We start from the raw sequence: 13,019 nt of genomic DNA, 5'->3' as shown, positions 1-13,019 counted from the left end.
CCAGATTTTAATAATTACATAGTTTATCTGTCTCTTGAAGCTCTACTGCTTGAGCGACAGTAATACTGTTAAGGCTTTTCTGTCTGAAAGCTGTGTTGTGCTTGAAGGCTTTTTATAGTAAAGTGAGTACTAACACCTATTGTCAGATTTTCCTTGGGAACTCTTTGTACGCTCACTAGCAGTGTTACAAAACCTGAGAATCTGAATTACTCATCTGCACTGTTTAATGGGCTACAGAGCCAAAAGATGTTTTGCATTTTGGTTGCTGTATGTCCTTTTTCACTACTTTTTCTGAAAGTTAAACCTCATTTACCTGTTCAATACTTAGACTATTATGGACTAGAGTGGCTTCACTACGAGGTATTTAATCCTGTTGTAGAAGAGTGTCTGGCTTTGTTTTATTTAGGGGGTGTGGTGGGGAACTCTAAGTTGGTCAGCTTCAGTTGGTTGGCTGTGTAAGGAATTAAATTTGTCAGTGATCCTCCACAAGGAGGAGTGGTTGGCTTGCCAGTGGAAATTTGTGAAGCTGAGTTAGAAGCGCACAACTTCTGCACCTGGGGTGGAAAAATAACGCTGTGCGTCGCTGCAGGCAGTGAGCTGCCTGGCTGGTGAGCAGCACTGATGGAAAGGATGGACCAGGCCCTGGGCTGGCAGCGTGTGCGTGCTGTGTGACTGCGACATGCTGTAGACTGGGCTATGGTGGGAGGAATGTGGCTACCAGACGGGGAGGTTATGGTGCTCCTTCACTTGCCAGTGGGGAGGCTGTTGTTGGAGCGCTCTGTCCTGTTACTTCGCTTTCCCCAAATTTCTCAAAGATGCTGAGAAACTCTACAATAATTTGTCAGATTATCTGGGCTTAAAAGTTTAGACTGTAGCTACTCTGAGGAGAGGGTGAGGGAACTGCTCTGGTTACTTCTGGTGGAAGAGGGTTAATACATCACTGAAACAGGTTACTCAGGGGGAGGCTGTGGAAACTGGAGGTGTTTGAGACTTGAAAAAGTCATGGCTGACGTATCTAGTGTTGGAAATAATCATCTTCAAGTGGGAGTTGGACAGATAACCTCCACAAGTCCTTCTAAAGAGCGTTCCTATAGTACTGCTGTGTGCTGTGTTGTTAACTGTTAGGAGACAACTCTAGGGACATCAGTTGAAAGCAACGCAGTAATGAAACAAATTTTATTTTAGTTGAATTACATACTCAGCTCTGTGAAGCTCTCCAAGACACATTTTAATGGTGGAGTGACAGATTTACTCAGTATGTAGTAACTCAAGCAGATCACACCAGATATTTGATTGCATGCTTGTCTTAATTCTAATAGCATTCACTCGGGAACCTGATAGTTTGATTTAATGTTGCTTCGTCTGCTACAGGAGATTCCCAAAGCTGCTCTTCCAGTCACTGATTTGTTACATTCTAATTTTGCAGAAATTGCGTTATTTGCGTTTCTGCAAGATCTTAATATTTAAGAGGGTATAATTTATTAAATGTTATTTACATGTTTTTAAAGATTTGCTTTCATTCATGACCCTTTTTTAAAATAATGTTCTGTAGAATTAAAGAGGAAGCACTCCTGTTCTTAGGAGGATTTACCAAGTGTGTAGCACGGAATGGCTGTGTGCAAGGCTGCCATGCCTGCCAGTCTGCACTGCAGTTGAGTTACAGAAATGCCGGCTGCTTCTCCTCGTTGTGGTGTCAGTGCCTGAGGCAGGATGGTCACTGGTATTAATTGTGGGGACGGGTACCCCAGAAAAACAGAGGAGGACCTAGAGTAGCAAAGTCGTCTTCTTCCTGTTCAACAAATACTGTTTCCAGTGGTCAGGGATGTGGGAATGGCTAGAGGATAACCCCGAGCTCCTGGGACAGGCAAGGCGAGGTTGTATAGACCTGACACAGAGCTGAGCTTCAGTTTCAAGTTGATACTCTGCTGTGTCATCCTCCCTCCCCTCAAATTTTGGAAGCTGGACGCAGGAACGCTGCGGTGGGGGGGAAGGAGACTTTAAGGCTCCTGGTTCCGTTAGAGACCGGTAGTTAGTCTGCTAGGAGACTGCAGTGTGCTTGGTTTATATTCCACTTACACGGATGGAGAACTCGTGACTTAACTTTCCCCTGTAAATGGCTGTGGTAGTTCAGAGCTTGTCCTGATGAAGGCTAGAGCTCTTCCTCTTTATGGTACACACAGAAGGCAGCATGTGCCAAACTTGCCATTTGGAATCTTAGCATCACACGTTTTTGTAATGGTTTAAATGAGTAGCTGGCACTGGAGGGTCTGGAGCATACACCTGCACTGTAGAGCTGCCAGCCTCTGGCTCACGGAGAGAGACAGCGAGAGGGGTAGCGTTCAGAATCCCCCCATCACCTGACATCCTGCCAGACAGGCTCCTCTTGTCGCTGGTCACTTCGTGTTGGGTGTTCTGCATCAGAATACTGCATTTGTACTGGCTGTCTTTGCCAAAGTTTAACATGAGTATTCATTAAAAAATCTTTGGGAGAAAAGCCACAGGTTACTGCTGACTTTCAGCAATAAATGAGCTTCACTGAGTTAATGAATAAAATTGTGGGGAAAAAAAAAATCTTTGTAAATTAATATACACATTGTGATCTGTGTTTTACCTGAAATGATTCTGTAGCAATTGACTCCTGTCCTGGAAGAATAAAATGAAGCGATACCTGTTCACGGAGTCTGTGCTTTTCAGGTGCTACTCTGTGAGGACTACGCTTTCTGGTGCTCTTAACTAGCTGAACTTCTAAGGAAAACAAGCCAGTAAGAATTGCTGGGTAGACAGGAATGATGAAATTATCTATTCCTTTGATTTGAATCTCTTGCTTATACAACTTTAAAGGACTCGCTATGCATCTGTTAACTGATCTTGCATAAGTTTTCTCTGTGACAGGTTTTGATGAGTTTGGCTTACACCAGCCTTAATTTTGTACTAAGGTTATTTTGTGTAGTTTGAATGTTTGACTTTTTCCCAGTCTGGTAGAAGGTGTATGCTATTGTCTGAACCAAATGTTCTTTTCATCTATTTGTGGTCGTGCCTTACGTTCACTGGAGCTCTAAGATTCCTCTCAGTTAGGAATCCCACTGTGTACTAAATGATGGAGAACACATCTTCTCCTGTTTCCAGCCTGGAACCAATCGTCCTGCTGTCCTCTAAAATGCACCAAAGCCTCAACTCGTATCTGGGTCTCCTGTAGAACACCAGGAGAACAGTAGGAGAAAAGGCTGACTGTCTTTGTATGCACTTCTGTATACTGATACCTCAATAAACACTTAAATTTTCCTCTTGCAGGAACATCATTTGCAACGGGCTATCTCAGCACAGCAAGTTTTCAGAGAAAAGAAAGAGAGCATGGTTATCCCAGTCCCTGAAGCGGAGAGCAATGTCAACTATTACAATCGTTTGTATAAAGGAGAGTTTAAGCAACCAAAGCAGTTCATTCACATTCAGCGTAAGTTAACTAATGTTGGTTTTGTTGTTCCTTCCCCCCTGCCCTTTAAGTTAAGCAATCTTCAGACGATATTGCAGACGAAGTTGCTACAATATTCAGAAAGTGGGAGGACTCAAAAATCCAAGGGTGTTTACATATGTAAATTCCAGCATCTCTTTTTCAAGTTCTGGAAGAACGTAAGGTTGGAGGTAAATGTGAGGTTTTTCCTGCTGTATTTGTGTATGGGCTCAGTGCTGATGCTGTATGTCCATGTACAGTAGCTGTCTAGCCTTATCCTGTCTGTTGGCCATCCAGTATTGCGGATCAATATTTTTTTTTCCTAATTATGAGACAGGATAACTGAGCTAGCCTAGCTGCCGCCTAGTTGCTTCTATTAATGCAAAGAGTGGAAGAGGGCTTGTCTTGCTCTCTGAGTGAGTCTGGAATGCCCGTTGACTGAAAAATTCTGTATAATGGAGATCAATAAAATAAAAGAGTTTTTGTAATGAAATCAGCCGTCATTCTACTGAGTATAGTAGGAGTTCTTGAAGGCTTCGTTTCAACTGTGCTAACAGTGGAGTTCAAAAGTATTTGCCGTAGCATGGGTGTGTTTTGGGCTGTGGGTAATAGATACTTTTTTCTGTGTTTTGCTAAAATTGTAGAGTGTTCCCTTTCTGTAGGGAACTCTGAGCTAAAAGGGAGTATTCTTTTACATGAATTTAGCTTCCTGTGTCTTAAAAGATCTAATTAATCTGAAGTTGTTGTTAGTTACAGTGGTCTCTGGATTTGTTCTGACATCTTTTTTGGTTGATGTTCTGTTGACAAGTGACTCACACTCATAGTTCAGTTGTTCCTTGGCACACAAATCATGTTTTACCTTTGCAGTGTATGGTTCTAGGGGGTTATTTTGTGACTTGGACTTCTCCCAGGAGTTACCCTTGTAGCAAACCTTTGATTCAATCATTGCAGCGGCTTGTCAGTCCTTGTGGTAAAGCACAAATTCGGTCCTGGGTCTCTACAGAGAAAACTTCTCAGCACAGGCTCATGTTTTTGGTTCTTAGTTGTGTTGGAAAGACTACTGACAGAGTTATGCTGAAGCACCTTGAACAAGAATGTGGTCCTCAGTTGTTAAGTTTTGGGGTTTGTGCAGACATTATTGATCTCAGTGAACTTCATCTTGCCAGGCAGAGCATGTAAATAATCTGTTTCTCACACACTTTTTTTCAGCTGCTTCAGACAAGGCTGTTGATGTGTGTGTAGACTTGAGCAGAAACAGCATTTTATGTTTCTGTGTCTTCTGCTCATAGCCATAACTGAAGTTAGGCAAAGACTTCAGCCCAAACCCAGCTGTGTACTGAAGATCCTTGCATCATTTCTCACCAACGTGGTGAAGTCTCCTATTTTTTCCATGTATTTACAGAGTAACAAATTTTTGGAAATCACATGCTCAAGATCTTCTGTGGTACAGCAGAGATGATGCTAGTGATGGGAGAAATGAGCTAGAGAAAATTAAGTGTTTCTGTCCTTAATAGAAGAAACAAACCTGCAAGCAAGGCAGGTTGAATGAACTGAAATGAAGCTGCTGAATGAGGAATGTATTTTATTCTTCTCTTTGTTGGATGTTGCCAGAAACACTGTAAATACTGTTAATAAACATGTCTAAAAGTGATAAATGTATTATGTCAAAATGTTCTTTGTTTTGTTGAGACTAAGAGTCTTTCTGGACAGAATTACAGAAGGTATTTGAGCTGAAGATAAACATCAGATACTGCTCCAAGATAATTTTTCCCACATATTCTGGTTGGAGTAGGTGTGATACAAGGCAGCTTTATGCTACATAAACTGCTTAGAAATTCTGTTTTAATGCTAAAAGCACAAATAGCAACAATACTTACTTTGGCCAGGGAAGTTATGTAAACTGATAGATGCCAAGAGGCCACGTACTCTAATTCATACTTACTGGTGGTTATTTCTAGCAAATTATGTTGCTGATCTGATAGTCAAGGATTTTAATATTTTTAACTTTACCAGTATAATTCTTTTAGTTGGACCAGTGGTTCCAAGCAGAGAAAAGTTAATTTTTTTGAGGCATGGAATTCATGAATAAGCATAGTTCCAGGTATTAGTTGATCTAGTTAGCACCAACTCTGTGACTTTGAACTGAACATAAAACAAAAGCCTTGAACTACTCTTAATAATTCCAGCATGCTTAATAATTTTCTAAGAATGTTTGTAGTTTTGGTAATGTGGAGATGCTTTGTAAGTTATTAATGCACAGTAAAGAGGGTAAGTTATAATTATAGCTATGTGCATATAAGAAAAATTTTTTGCTCCATTCTTATTGTTTCTATTAGGGACACTAATATGTTGTTAATGTATATATATGCATTTTACCTATGTGTGTGTATATAGAGGCTAACAATACCAAACTAGTGCTTTATCCTAAGTAATTGAACTGCTGGGGTTTCAGCCCCAACCCCAGACTCAGGCTGACATGTGGGTGATCCCCCCAGCCCTTCCCAAAGGGGGGTGAGTTTCCCTTCAGGCTCCCCCCGAGGGTGGGCCGGCCTGGCAGCCAGAGCCATGGGGTGAAGGAGCCCCAGGGGTCCCGCAGTGAGTAACCCAAGGTCAGGTGTCCCACGCAGGGATCACAGCTGGGACCATTGCAGGAGGGGCAGTGTCTGTGTGTGAGGGGGATGCCCTGGGCAGAGTTCCCTGCTGGGGAAGGACCTCCCGCCTCCCTGGGACTGCGCTCCAGGCAGGTCTGGCTTTGGTAAACGCGGGCTCTGTGGGGATTCAGTGTGTGGCTTCCTTGGTCTGATGTGTTTGGTTTGTTGACCTGGTTGTCTCCCATCCCTTCTATGGGAGACTGCATTTCACCATTTATCCCACCCGTTGTTGGTCGTGTGGTGTCGTTGTTGGGGTCAGTGGGATTGATGTCAATTATGTATAACCTGATTGACTTGTTTGTACCCCCAGTGCTCACCCATGTACTGACCCTTTTGTATCAAATACAATTTGGTTATTGGTTCATCTTTATGCTGGCTGTGTCCGTTATGCTAGGCCTGATAACTGGCAAAACACTAATGCAGTCAAATTCTTGCAGTAGAGGTCAGGTAATCTTCAGGAAGTTGTGTGGATGAGCTCTAGTCCTCTAAAAAAGAAGTGAAGTGTGTGCATTTCATGTAGTTGAGAGCTGGTCATTTCTTCTTCCTAGTGTGTTCCATATTTTTAGAGGATGCTGTAGCAGGAGCTGTTGGGGCTGTGGGCTTGCAGCCTGGCTATGTAAAATGAATATTTGCATGATAACTCCCTTCCTGAGGTATTTCGGTGCTGCAGGCTTGCCGTTGAGGTGGTGTTTTGCTGCTTTGGTACTCCTTGGGATTTAATTACCGTGATGTGGTGGTTCATCTGCTCTTGGTCAGCACAGAAGTACCTGCTGCCCTCGGGATCAACACTGCCCACTCCTTTCTTATTGCCAGCACCTTTCTGGTGGCAGTTGTGCTCACGGGTGAGCTAACTCAGGGAAGTGACCTGGCAGAAAGTTTATCTTTTTTTTGGTAGGTGAAGCTCTCCATTTTTCAGTTTTCTGTCTTGGCTTGTTACATGGTTGCTGGTGTTGGCAGAAGCAAGGTGGTGGGAACGTGGCTTGCTGGAGAGGGAAGTGAGTGGAACCACTTGTTTCAGCAGTAACTCACACCTAGGTCAGCTTAAAATGACTGTAGAACCACAGCCTTAATTTAGTTAGCTAAATGAAATTAGTTAATTCAGTTAAGTTAAGCCCAATTTAATGTCACTTAAAAACAAATTACATTTCTGTAAGTTAGTATAAACTCAGTTCCTAGGGGAGCTCGAGTAAACAAAAGCAAATCCCTCTGACAGGTACTGCCATCCGGAGTGGTTAAAGTACAGAGGTTGTAAACTAGGATGTTGGTTTTGCAACAGCAATTAGCAAGCCAACAAGTTCTGTGCATTCATAGGAGGTAAATTTTACTGGTAGGATCACCAGGGCCCTGTCCAACAGTGTGCTGAAGAAACATGCAGTGCAGAAGTTTTGGAATAGGAAAACCAGATTTATCAATCAATCACAATAATCTCTCAGGAATTACTAGGAGGAAGGGATGTAGATGATCCGGCTTGTGCTACATGAACTAGCTTGGTGGTTCTTAAAACACTGACTAATCTCAGGATGTCTGAAATACAGTGCTTTTGGTGCCTGAGTCTAGTTCTTCACTAATTCCTGCAGGCATGAATGAACAGTTACATCTGTTGCTATGGCACGGGCAGAAACAGAGGGTGGTGATGGATAATAACGTCACACAGCACATAAACCACCTGTGTCTTGTGATGGCTTCTGAAGCCAGCAAGCTGCCATACCAGAGGCCAACTCCAGGATGAAAAATGGCCTTTTCTGGAACAGTACAGTTCGCTCAGTACTGGGGAAAAGAAGGCAACTGATGGATGATTAAGGATGTCACTGAAAGTACGTTTCAGAGAGCAGTGTCGGAAGAACTTCAGGGAAGGAGGGCACTTCTGCAAGTGTCCCGGAGCTGTGGTGACCTAGCTTGGGGTCGATTAACTCCTTATAGTTTGCATACATACAGCAGTTAAAGGAAGAGCGATAACCTTGCATTTCCTCAGACTTGTAGACCTCCTGCTGAGGCTTTGTGGCCTTCCTTTCTGCGTTGAAGGAGGAGGTGGAATGTAAGAGGTCCACTGCTTCAGTGCTGCTTCACTGCGGCCTCCGTGTAATCCCCCTTTCTTTTAAATGAACTCCGTTGATAGCAACAGATCGTGACAGCATGAGAAGCACTGCTAGCAAAAGAGCAGCATTGCTAGGAGGTGTGAAAAGCAGGATATGTGACAAGGGCTACTACTGTTCTCACAGTACTAGTATCTTTTTTGTATAAGAAAATGAGATTTATTCGATGTAACTTGTTCCTGGCAAGTACATGTTGGAGACTTTATCTGGTCATTTTGGTTATTTGTCAAAATAGTTTTGTAGAGTTGAAATTCAGGGTGGAGTTCTGGGTTTTTTTAAATGATTACAGTTTTTCCCATTTTCCAGTTTTTCAGCACTTTGTTATTCCTGAAGTCTTAAACTGACTGCTAAGAGAGCTGATGTTTTATCAGCAAATCATTTATGTATGAAATTAAATGGACTTGACCTGGTACTTAGCCAGTGGTTCGCAGGGGCAGATGAGCTAACATAACAGCCAGAAGAGGTTCCACTGTTCTTCCCTGTTCCACTTCTGGTTGCATACACCCCTTTGTGTCTTGAACTGGTCTTGGTGCTTCTTGGATACCTCTGCAAACTGGTTCAGCTTGCTAACAGTGAGCAGGAGAGGGAGGCACCTGCTGAGGTGGGCCAGAGGGTCGCTTTAGGTGTGGGCAGTGCAGGAAGCTGCCTTCTCTATTCAAGACGGAGATCTTGCCTTCTTCCCACTAATATTCGCAGTGTGTTCCTGAGGATGTTTGGTCTTTCAAGTTGCTTGTCAATGGAATGGTTGGGTTTTTTCTTTTCTTGTTGCTAGTCATAGTGTCTCCTGCTAGTTGCGTCTTGCTCGAGCCTGAGTTAGTTCTAGAAGGTGGTTCAGGGAGGTGTGGAGTTCCAGAACTCCCAGGGTTGTTCTTTCCTCATTCTGGAAATGAAGGCAAGTTTATGCTTACAATTATGGGTGAACGGCCTCACATCTTCTCTGTCATAGAGATCCTCCTGCTCACAGATATTCTGGTTTAGAAAAATTAACTTGAAACACTTTGTTTGCAGGGGATGACTGAGTTATCTACTGACAGGTAATAGGTTGACATTTGTTTGGGTGCAAGATCAATGTCTGTCTGAGGGTGAACAAGCAGTGCATTTTCTGGACTTAAATGGATTTCTGTGCATTCTCCTATCATCTGTCAGAACACAGTTAAACACCTGTGTTTTGGAGTAGAGGGACCTGCTTTATTGTTAGGAGAACTCTTCCAAAATGGTGAGAATATCTGGAAAATGTTGGCCATCTCCTTTGAGCAGAGTCATTTGAAATGTGATTTGCAGTGTACATTAGGTTTTTGAAGTTTTGTAGGCTCTGGAGATAGTCTTAGGCTGGGGGAAACTTTTGCAATTTCCTGTCTGGTGAAAGTGGCAGTTTATGCTTAAGAGGTCATTGAATTACAGATTGTAGTGGAGGGGAAGTGCAATATTGGGCATCATTCTGCAGGAGAAGTATGAGCTGCCAAGGTTGGACTGGCCTGGGAGAGCTCAGAAGAGTTTTGAAACTCCCTGCGGATAACAGGTAGAGTCAGACAGACTTGGTCCACGTTTGAACAGTGGTCAGTGCTGTATGAGAGAGCTTTTTCCAGTGTTGGAAGTTGGAGTGAAGGAGTGTGAGGGTCACAACTTGGGTGGGACAGTTGGCCCCAGTTCAGCGTGTGGCTGACGTGATGCAGAATCGGTGCCAACGCTCCCTGCTCCCAGGGGTCCTGCTGAAATCCCATAGGAGAAGTTGGAGCAGAGCTTACAGGAGCTGAAGGTGATACTGGTTTCAAGTCCAGCACCAATACTTGGCGGCTAGTCCATTGGTATTTGGCTAGTCACTGGCTGTTCAGCTCTGAACAGGATCATGTGTCGGTCACTCCAGTGACTGTAACAGTCTCTCTCTTCTCTCAAGTGCATTGGCCTGCCTGGTGACGTTCTTAATGCAGTTGTACAAATTATTTATTTTTTTTTTTAATTGATAGTTCTATGTCAGTTTTCATCTCAGAACTTTGGATTCCTGCAGACTGCCAGCAGAGAAGCAGGATCCAGTGTTATAAGCTGTAGCTTAAGTCCAATACACAGTTGTGGTTAGGGGGAGAGTTGTGGGTCACATGCCCAGTGGCAGTGTCTTAAAGTTGTCATCCAGTTTGCATTATTGAATCAATATTAATAATTCCACTTAACCCATTGTTACAGCCCGTTATTATTAATTTCATCTTGAAATAAATTTCTGTAGTATGTCTACAGTGTGTGTGTGTGAGGCCAGAGAAGCCTTCTGACTAAGCGTTGTCAGAGTTGGTACAAGCGGAGCACTGTCACTTCTCAGAGGTAACAGTTTGCAGCTGAAAATGGTAAGGAACTGCTTATTAGTGCTTCTCAGCTCTGTCTGATGGAGTTTCCACACATAGCCAGAGATTTAAGTGCTGGTATTGCAGTGAAATTCAGAGAGTGGTCTTGAGCTAGTCTGAGATATGGACAGAACACGATAGATACTACCTGTTTGTTGACTGGTCAGGCCATGGGAGAGAAAATACTATCAAAGATATAGCTAATCTTTTTAATCATTTTTTGTTAGCTCCTGGTCTTCTAAGTTTTTGTTTTGAGGTCCCCTCAAAGCACACCAGGCAGCTCAGCAGCAGAGATTTTCTTTAAGTGAGCACTGAGATACAGCCATGAGTTAACAGCCTAAAGATAGTGCTGTTTGTCTAATAAGAACTGAATATATTTCAACAAGCCTTCACTGCTGTTAATACAGTAACTTGTTGATTGAATTATTTGGAGTGTTGTAATAAGTGTTTTACCTCTTCAAGGTTTTATTAGGTACAATTAACATTTCATATTAAGAATTCTTGCTGTTGTATGCAATTTGCCCATACTTGTAAAATTCAGTTTCTGCTATGTTATCTGAATGGTAATTTCCTTCTGCTTTTAGTAGAGCCAGAAACTGCCTAAGTATGGAAAATGAATAGTGCAGTCCGCAATGAAGACTTGAGCTTTGCTGTGAAGTCAGGAACTTGCTATTTGGAAAGTATGGAGGAATATTCAGGTTCTACATCTAGAGTTGAGTTGGCTTTGGAGAAAAAGTAACAATTCCCACAGGATTGGTCTAGCGTTTTTGCAGTTGGTTGCACAGTTACTTGGGGGGGTAGGGGGAAGGAAAAAATTTAGTCTTAAGTATTTTAAGACTCTAGGTTGTTTGAACTATTTAGAAACAGGCAACTGAAATTATAGTGGAATTTAAGTGCTTTTTCTACAAGTCTGGGATTTGATGGAAAATTAATTGTTAAGAATCTTACCGTGATATTCTGGAGGAGTTGTATTCTAACAGCATTAAGAAGTGTTTTTGCTCTTGTTTTGCAAAGATACATTAAAGTTTCTATGCCTCTATGGTATTTGTAAAACCAAAGCTTTTTTCCTGTCACCCCTTCAAGCCACTTAAAATAAAATGAAACTTCTTTGATTCCCCTCATATTAGAAGTCAGAGACAAGCAACTTCTAATTACTGTCTTGCAGCTGTTACATGAGGAAACTTTTTAGTGTAAAGAAATGTGTTATGGCAGAGATAGGCCAACCTGAAATTTTTTTCAATTGCTTTTCATTTCTGATTGTCAGATGCACGCTTCTGTATTTCCATAGCCTGTTATTTATCAAGCATTTCAGTTGTTTTGTGCGTGTATGTTTTTGTTTCAGCCTTCAATCTGGACAATGAGCAGCCAGATTATGATATGGACTCCGAGGATGAAACCTTACTGAACAGACTGAATCGGAAGATGGAAATCAAGCCGCTGCAGTTTGAAATAATGGTTGACAGACTCGAAAAAGCCAGTTCTAGTCAGGTATTGTACCGTGTTCAGAAATCGCTGAGAGTTTTTGATTTCTGAGTTTTCTGGTGGGGTGGTTCTGGGTGGGGTTTTTTGTTTGATTTGCAGTTTGTTTGATTTCCTACTGACAGGGTAAGTGTGTTTGTGTGAGTCTGCAGTTACACAGAAGTCATATTGCTGTCTCTGACGGTCAGCATTGGTAACCAGCTGGGGAGGGAGTTTTTTGGGGGTGATTGAGGGAAGTTGTTTTTAAATTTTAATTCCTGACCACTGTGTTAGGTCAGTTTACAACATCTTGTTTTACCTACGTTGGTATGGAAGAAGCTTGTAGTAATTGGTAGGTGTATAGATTTGGCTATAAACACATGTGAGAATCCACATTCTTTGTTTCTCTTGGACACTGACTTCTGTTGATGTTTGAAGGTTAGAAATGTAGAAGCACAGGCAGTGAAGCAAAGCATTTGTTCAGATTGTGCCCCTGTAGTAGAAGCTGCACATACGCAAGTAAGTTACACTCCAGTTCAGACTCGGAGGCTGGCTTCCTTGCCTTAGAAGAATTATTTAGTATTTAGCCACTTATTTTATTAGAAGGGTACCAGTATCTTAATAGTCAGTTCCTGAGGTGTTCCAGGAGGCCAGTGAAAGCCCAAAACATTACTCAAAAATTAAATCTGAAGGATCAGTTTCTGAAAGGCAAGTTCAAAATAGGTAACAGTTATTTCTCAGCGAGGTGGATGTTTTTCAGGAGTGGAAAATCCATCGCAGGATCCATAACTCTGCATCCTTTACTTAACCTGATTTAGTTCAGTGCTGTGTGTTAAAGAGGCCAAAATGTGCTGTTCTCTACAATCTCAGAGGAACTTTAACGAGGATTAGGTAAAGATTTCTTACTATGCTAAGATGGGATGTGAAGGAAAAAATGGCAGAGTCCACTGGATACTTGTTGAACATGTGGTACTCAGATCTCTTAAAGCTTTGATGTGGAAAGCCCTGTTTTGGCTTTCAGTTAAAGCGGTTCTAGTTA

At 42.3% G+C, this 13,019-nt stretch overlaps 1 protein-coding gene across 1 annotated transcript in view; it reads left to right on the top strand.

Annotated features, from left to right (window-relative positions):
* The window catches only part of EPC2 (enhancer of polycomb homolog 2), a 51,226-nt gene that overhangs the window by 15,156 nt on the left and 23,051 nt on the right, over positions 1–13,019 (top strand). Inside the window, exons 2-3 of the mRNA XM_074911065.1 lie at positions 3,292–3,451; positions 11,865–12,010. Of these exons, the coding sequence (XP_074767166.1) occupies positions 3,292–3,451; positions 11,865–12,010 (306 nt within the window). The remainder of the gene's footprint in view (positions 1–3,291; positions 3,452–11,864; positions 12,011–13,019) is intronic.

The sequence above is a fragment of the Athene noctua genome, chromosome 7, assembly GCF_965140245.1.
Source record: "Athene noctua chromosome 7, bAthNoc1.hap1.1, whole genome shotgun sequence".
NCBI classification, from domain to species: Eukaryota; Metazoa; Chordata; class Aves; order Strigiformes; family Strigidae; genus Athene; species Athene noctua.
Note: the sequence above shows the minus strand (reverse complement) of the source record. Positions and strands in the feature narration are given on the sequence as shown.